The sequence below is a fragment of the Juglans regia genome, chromosome 8, assembly GCF_001411555.2.
Source record: "Juglans regia cultivar Chandler chromosome 8, Walnut 2.0, whole genome shotgun sequence".
NCBI lineage: Eukaryota > Viridiplantae > Streptophyta > Magnoliopsida > Fagales > Juglandaceae > Juglans > Juglans regia.
In genome coordinates, this window is record NC_049908.1 from 9,506,452 (window position 1) to 9,514,635 (window position 8,184).

Consider the following 8,184-nt stretch of genomic DNA (forward strand, 5'->3'; position numbering starts at 1 on the left):
AGTTGATCAATTGCAAAGATCTTTATCACATTGCAGTTTTATTTGCCAACTTTCATGTGGTTAAGGAAAGTAGAAACCCTGCGTCGGTTGTTTTTTTTGACCCACGTCGGTCATGCATCTGTTAAATTACTATTTATTCCAAAAGTTTAAATTAACTAAAGAGATAAATTTAATTATTTAAATTATATGTTAAGCAAGCTCAGTTGCACAATGGAAGGCATATGCCAATTTGTGTGAGGGTGTGGGTGAGAGAGAGAAAGGGGGATGGGTATGGCAAACCCGTTTTATGAACAGCTAATTTGTTTAGTAAGATGCAATGGAAAAAATAAATACACTGTCATACAACAACATGCACTAATATATATCTCTTCTTGAAGTAGAGGAGCAGAAAGAAGGCAGACTTTACAGTGCTCCAGGCAAAAAAAAAAAAAAAAAAAAAAAACAAATCAGGACTGGAATATGTAAACGAACAAGCAGCTAAACTTACAAAGGATTACTAGTTTACACTAGTCTGTTTTTCTCCCTATTTTGATGCTGTTTCAGGAGGACTCTTTCCTAGATTGGACAATCTTACTTCTCCAGTCCTTGGACTTTGTGGTCCTCTACTACTAGCACGAGGACTTAGCTCCCCTCTTAGCTCACTGAGCCGAGGACTGTATGTGGGGCGCGGGCTTTGAAGGCTTTTAGGGTCATTTGCTGGGGTTGCCGTGGAGCTTGTGATCTTAGGACTACTCACATGCCTGAACTCACCCCGGCTTCTCGTGATAACTTCATCGAAAATCTCTCCTTCATCTGTAAAGGAAGCTCCAGCAGCAATCTCTGCTTCCTGTTGAATGTGTGGAAAAGTTCAAGCATGCATGAGGGTTATAAGAACTCATTTATATATGAAAGATGTAAAGTAAGAATGAATGTGCAGAGGGGTTGAGGTGAGCTCCTACTGCTGCAAGGTTAAATGACAAAGCTGGTGCCTCTTCATACTCTGCAGCATCCAAGTCTTGAAGATGAGCCCCTTTGAAAAACTTGGGCAAAAAGTACTGTCTTACAGGAACCAAAAGCATGATCATTAATGGAAACATAAGTCCGGCAATTGGAATCCATGTAAGTCCAAAACATATAAGCAAATAGGTTGTTTGGAAAATGGTGAATGTTGCTATTGTCTTAAAAGGCACTGTTTCCACAAAAGTTGCATGGTATTCCTCTAGGACTCTGCAGGAAATGAGTAAAATATGTTAAGTCCTAAAAAGAAAGGGAAACATTGATATTCTAAAGAAAAGGATTGTAGTTGCTACTTGTATCTTCTGCTAGGTGCCGTGAAGAGCAGTAAGATTCTTTCCCAGAATTGATTCCCAGGTAAACTTTCAATTGCCATGAATGCAAAGTAGCCCCATAGAACTGAGGTTGGAATCATTTTGAGGAAGGGCATGGCAGCAACACATCCTCCAACAATTATAGATTGAAGAAAGTTACTGAGACGCTGTTCCTTCACCTCAACAGGCAGAAGATCATCGATTTCCTTCTCAATATCAAACACTGTTTCATCAACCGGGGCATCCATATGTCCCATACATGTAGCTGCTTGAATAGTTGATTCTTTTAAATCCTTTAGTCCCTGCTCAAAAATAATTCCTTAGTCCACATGTACTAATTATCAGTGCATGCTTCATTAGAAGATTACTAAATCATGTACCCAGGATTCCTCTGGCCTACGAGTCTCCTTACTTTGAAATCATTTTTTGTTATCTGAGAATGCTTGGTCATATTTTAGATACTGTTCCCAGTCTTGGTGGCTTATGAGCCTGGTAATCATTTGTTCCCTGGATTTCGTCCTTAGCATTTCTAAAAATATGATTTTGCAGCCTTTGCAGGAAAGCAGAAGAGCAATCTATCATAAAACTTAAGAACCAACCTGTGTAGCAACCCTACGTACCCGAATTGAGGCCTCCTGGTAGATCAAAGGGGTCTGCATTTGTTGATAGGTTTCTTGCATATGTCCGTACAGCTGTCCTAAGCTAGCATTTCTTCTAATACTTCTGCGAGCTGTAGCAACCAGCCTATTGCGAAGCAACTGCATGGCAAGCAAATATTTTTAAACAAAAAGTATAAATAAGCACAAAAAATAAAAAAATAAAAAGAAAAAAAAAGTCCAATATCTACGGCTTTGAAATCATCAGTTGTCCCAAAAGGTTAGGCTAATAGGAAGAGATAGATTTAATTATTTGTATTATATTCTTAACACTCTTCCTCACGTGTAAGGTACACTCTCCCTCAATGAGTAGACCCAACTTAAAAGGGGTAAAGTATATAGGCTCTAATACCATATGAAATCATTACTTATTCCAAAAAGTTAAGCTAATAGAAAGAGGTAAATTTAATTATTTATATTATTTTCTTAACAACAGCATAATATACTAGATGAACTTTATGGCTAGACTACCTGGTGCTTGAGAGTAGCCAAACTCTTTGTATGCATTGGAGATTGTGGGATAACTCCATTTGCTGGAGGAATTCCAATAAGACCACACAATAAAGTCTGCCATCAAGAATGGAAATATATAAGAACGGGGATGGCATAGAAGGAAGAAGACAGAAAGAAGACAGTGAATACCAGAAACCCCAACAGAAGTAAGTCATAATGGTAAGAAGATGGCTTTCTCAGATTGAACTCCTTCTGTTGAGCAAGTTGAGATGCTACGCTATGGTCAAAATAATAAAGCACCGCAATCATTGTTGCAGGAATGAAAGCTCCAATTATGTAGACAACAGGAACATTCAGCATATCCTGTCAGTTTTTAAATGTAAAACTTCAACTCAATGTTCTACGTCCAAGACAAATACAAGAACTTGTGTTTTAATCAGGAAATTTTGAGGCATGCATGCCTTAATGACTGTCCAATTATCATATGCACCAGGTGACCATGGATTTGGGCTGAAGAGGCGCCGTGGGATCCCTTTCGGAACACTGCTGGCTGGTATGTAAGAAACAGCTGTCCAGACCAGCACCATAAGCGGTACACCATAGTCGGCAATTAGGCTTCGAATCCAACCTTTCAAATTAATTCAGAAATCTTTTAAATGTAGAATATATTGTTGCATTTACCAAAACTCATCAAGTCTAATGCTCACAGAAGCCTCTATTTAGCTTATGTTGAAAGAATCATGCTTACCAGCCCCATACCGCCATGACCTTGCCTTCCGGCTTCTTAATGCAGTTATCAGAAGGCCAAATGATAGAACCAAAGCAAACATGCCATTTGCAAATCTCCATGAAGGTATGAACTCAGTTAAGTTTGAATTTTCTCTCTTTGGGATGCGAAACTCTTCTACCAGTCCCTGGAAAATCAAATCAACAAAAGAAAATAAATCAAGTTCTCAAAATAAATCCATTCTTTTCAGGATTATGGCCTGTCAGAAGCCAATACTGCTTATATCTAACTGTAAACTAGTTGAACTAGTATGTACCAACATTTTATGAATTCCCTAAACAACCGAACAAGAAGTGAAAAGACAAAAATAGAATTACAGAATTCTTACTTTTACAGCTTGCTGCATGAAAAGCATTGCTATTAGCAGACCAAATAATTCTCCAGCCACACGGGTGAACCTATTGATAATGGAGCAAGCTCCTAAAATAGACAATAAGAACAGCAAGAATGCTGTCCAGACACATATCCTACAATATCAAAAGATCAGACAATTTCTGTCAATTATATAACGAGAGCTTGAAACATAGAATTCAAAGTGATACTCGAAGTCCATGTCAAGGACGTGAACAGTGTGTCACTGTGATTACTTGAAAAAATAGAGGAAATTTCTCACCATCCAGTCCATGCCAGAAACAGATTTCGACCCAAGTCCGGTCTCTCTTTAGCAAAATTAAACAAGAATGTGTACATAATCACAGTGGGTTCTGCAACACCTAAAATCAACAAAGGTTGACCTCCAATGATAGAGTGTAAAATCCCGCAAAGGGCAGTGGAAGCTAAGGTTTGAACTGCCGTCAGAACTCCCTCTGCAAGTACGAGGTGGAGAATATCATGAATGACACTTCTAAAGGGCTTTCATTTGGCCTTAATACTTATTATATCACGACCTATTATTTTCTTTTCAACTCTTCCATTTTTCCCAGTTCTGTTGTCTAATAAAAAATCAAAGTGCTAATTAAGCTTGAACGGCTAAAAGTTCAAAAGGAAAGTGTAGACTTTGGAGAATTGTTTTGTATCTACTAAATTTAAAGAATATTCTATCACATAGATCTAAAGGGACTTTTGAAGTTTATGTCCAATACCAGTGTTTCGCTCCAGTTGTTCACCAAATGAAATGACCGGTATTGCTGAAGCGAAAAATATGTATGTGGTGGGAGCCAGAATCCTGAGAGCAATAAAATTTGGTCAATAAGTCACAAAGATGTTAGCTTTGCAACTGAACAACATTCACAGAGAAGTGAGTTTCACCTGAAGCCTGCTCTAAATCCACCCGTCCAATCTTGTTTGTAACACATTAATCTTCCTCTAAGGTCATTCTTGATTCCTCGAAATGGCACAAATGTTTCTTCCATGGTTCTATCTTTGTACGATTCAGTTAAAACTGTGCTCTTGATCCCTCTCTAATGGCTTCTAAGGAATAGAATGGCATCAAGGACTAAAAAACACAAAGGAGGTACAACAAAAGCAAGCTTTGCAGCAAGTACTGAGTGGTATCTGACTCAAGAAGAATCACAAAAAAACGGCAATCAAGCAGATGGCCTAAATCGCATGGGAGCTTGGGTAAATGAATTTAAGGATTTAACAGATACGCCTAGGAGCATGATTCAAAGCCTTTTTAAAGAAATAAAAGGCAAGCGATATCAATTATTAAACTTGATACACAAGAAAGCACTTGGTAGGTTGATCACCAACTACAGCATCATAACCTTTTTGATGTGCTTACTGGTATCAATGTGTGGGCACAGAGAAGAGAGGGAAGGTCCAAATATATAATAAGCAAAAGGTGTTGAGAGAAAAGGTAAGGTAAACATTTTGGTGCAGACTGCAATGCGGGTCACACGGGAATTTCAGATGAATATCTCACTGTCATGGCCAGGAAATACGGATCAAAATTCCAAATTTTTCCCACGTCAGTATCACATAATTACCTTGGACCCACTAGATACTGTGGCTTACTGTTTCGAGAGGAGGAAAACTGTATCTAAGTCCCAACATGTGAACTGAGACATATAACATAATCAGTAGAATTCTTAGCTTATCTCTATTTCACTTAAAATTTTAAGTTTTGATAAATTCTCAAGAGAAGTGATAATTATAATCGTGAGTATACAAATATCGTATAATTATTTAAAAAAAATAAATAAATATGAGATCTATATAAAAAAAAATAATTTTTTAATAAAAGATTTTATTCTTTTTTAAAGTGACTGCATCATGTTTATACATTCCACGACTTCATGTAATATTATTCAATACATATTGAGTCAAGAGAAGATTATCTCCACCATAAGATCATCAAGATTCTAAATATGGAGGGATTAATTGCAGTGTTGATTGGACGGCAAAGTCCAAGTTAAGAGGTTGAGTGGTTTGAGCTTCCCATAAAACCTCCTCCAATGCTAAAAATGGATGTCTTTCTCTGCTTTCATCATACCTCAATTAGAGATAAATTCAAAGCATCTTCTGCACCTTCTTTTTGGGATCTTTGATTTGATCTATGCTTGCATCGAAAATAAGTATTATGCTCAAATGAAGACAAAACAAGTTGACCAAATTGTTCCATCCAAAATGGATCATTTTCCCTTCATTTTTTTGTAAAGTTGCATGTCCACTCCATCACCAGGTAATTAAAAGCATTTTGTCATCCAGCCAACCCGCGGGCTAAGCCTTCTGGGCCAAGTAGACGACTCAAATCTTGGCAGAGACAAAGAGAATGATGTGAATTTAGTAGTCATATTGAATCGTGTCCGCCATGTGCATTGAACAGCTCTGTTTAGCTGCCTAGCTCCCAAGCCAACCAACTGCATCGTGGATTATCCTCCTTCACACGCTTTCTACTTCATTTAAATGCATAACTTGCACAAAGTACATGCATGCATGCATGCATATGTATTTACCATTTATATTTTGAAATTTTCATTCCGAATTTACAATTTCATTATAATTAATACTAGATACGGTGTTGAAGTATGCAATCCTTGCATATTATTCTCTTTGAAAAAAATAAAGTACATCATTAAAAAAATAAATTTTTTATATAGGTTTTAGATTTATTCACTTTTTTAAAAAAAAAACATGAAATTTACAGATTTTATCACTATAAATATCATTTCTCTTTCTTTATATATTTGTTTCTCTCATATCCATCGTATCGTTCTTTTGCATCATGTACCTTTTTTTTATTATTTATATGGAAATAATACGTATCCATAATCTCACTCTTCCTTTTATTATATTATAAAGACAAAATAAGTGTTTATAAATACATGCAGATGCCGGATATTCTTTTTTTAAAAAAATTGATAAAATTAATATTCATATAAAAAATTTATTTTTTATTAATATGTCGTACTTTTTTTCTAAATGATGCACAAAACTTATCCATTTTAAATTATCATTACTATCCTAAGGTTCTCTGGTTTGTGGCAGATTTCAGATGAACTCTTTGACCAACCATTTCAATATCAAACCTGGAGTTCGGACACTTCATTGAATGCTCTTTGTGGGGATCCTAGTGGCGGTATTTCGCAGTACATGTACTAGCTTTATTATCAGTTGTGCAGTGCTCAGAGTAGATGATAAATAACGAAATTAATATTATATATAATATAAGTAAAGTATACAAATATTATATCATTATTTAAAAAAAAATTATTATTAAAAAATTAATTTTTTTTATATAAATTCTCATATTTATTTATTTAGTTTTAAATAATTATGCAATATTTATATATTGACGATTGCAACCATCATTTTTTAAATAATAATGATCATATCTATAAGAAAAATATTATTTATCATTTCATCTTTTATAATTTTTTTAGGTGACACCAAATTATTTCAAAAATAGGTAATTTGTAACAAATAATATAAAAATAATAATTAAAATAAATAAATAGCACTTCTTTGTATTAATGTTTAGACCAATATGAAAGATTCCTTTAAAATCTAACTTTTATGTGACCCGACAGTGCTTTGAGTAGACCATGAAAGATTCCTTAAAAGTATTGAAGCACCAACGTTGAACCTCCTATATTATATATATATATTTTTTTTGCTTTACATTAAAGTTAAAAAGATTATCTTTTAGGCTATTTAATGGAATAAAATATGGGATATTAGTAGCCCAAAAATATTTTAAGGATACTTCATTTTTTAAGTCGTTATTATACTACAACGTATTGTAAGGATATATAAATCTTTAAGCCATTATTTTACTATATAATACATGTGTCATTTGAATTTTTCTATTTTAAATTAATATATAAAGTACATTTAATAAAATGTTTATACGATATCATTTAAATGATATAAATAACATGATCTACGCATAGACAATATTTAAAAGTACTGTATAATCATTTACTATTCGCTATTTAATCATTTTAAATATACCATGACACTGTTGTATTATCTCATGTTATTTATATTTGTTATTTTCTTTGCCTGCAAAATCTAATAAAAAGATCATTCAGTTAAACTCAAAAAAAAAAAAAAAAATCATTCAGTTATTTGTCCAATTCAAATAAATGACAGTTTTTTAATTCTCTTTCTTTTTTAAAAAAAAAAAAAAAAAGGATATAACGAAATTTTGTCCTACACGATCACATCATCCAATTTGATTATATAAGAAATGAGTAAAGTAATCTGAGGCATAAGTTTTAAATAAATAAGTTTCGCGTAAATTTTTTATAAAATTGTCGATTTTATAAAGAAAATAATTTTTTTTACATTTTTTTATAGTGGAGTACACTTTTTACAAAGGATCTATGCGAGATTTGTATAAATCATTTCTCATAAAAATTATACAATATATGTAATTAAAGACTTAAAGTGAGTTATTAAAGAAATATATATTACTATAAAATTATCATTTTGGAGCCTTTCTTTTTTGTCAATATTATATTCAACCAAATTCTAGAAATCAAAATGTTGATATACCAATGAGGTTATTTTAATTTTAAAAATTTCACTTATTATA

General features: G+C 33.6%; 1 protein-coding gene across 1 annotated transcript; it reads right to left on the minus strand.

Annotated features, from left to right (window-relative positions):
• Positions 1–340: 340 nt before the first annotated feature.
• On the minus strand, positions 341–4,930 carry LOC108993723 (boron transporter 1-like). The gene is made up of 12 exons (XM_018968732.2): positions 4,452–4,930; positions 4,286–4,368; positions 3,817–4,009; positions 3,532–3,670; positions 3,165–3,330; positions 2,878–3,044; positions 2,606–2,779; positions 2,435–2,530; positions 1,928–2,065; positions 1,290–1,609; positions 939–1,206; positions 341–826 (listed from the first exon to the last, which is right to left on the minus strand). Exons 1-12 carry the CDS (start codon positions 4,553–4,555, stop codon positions 524–526), a joined length of 2,151 nt encoding a protein of 716 aa, XP_018824277.2. The 5' UTR covers positions 4,556–4,930; the 3' UTR covers positions 341–523.
• Positions 4,931–8,184: the final 3,254 nt, after the last annotated feature.

Coding starts and splice junctions, on each gene's coding strand:
- LOC108993723 (XM_018968732.2), bottom strand. CDS start 4,555: ATGGAAGAAACATTTGTGCCATTTCGAGGAATCAAGAATGACCTTAGA. Junction 4,010..4,285: donor ACAACTGGAGCGAAACACTG/GTATTGGACATA, acceptor TCGTACTTGCAG/AGGGAGTTCTGACGGCAGTT. Junction 3,331..3,531: donor TCATGCAGCAAGCTGTAAAA/GTAAGAATTCTG, acceptor TTGATTTTCCAG/GGACTGGTAGAAGAGTTTCG.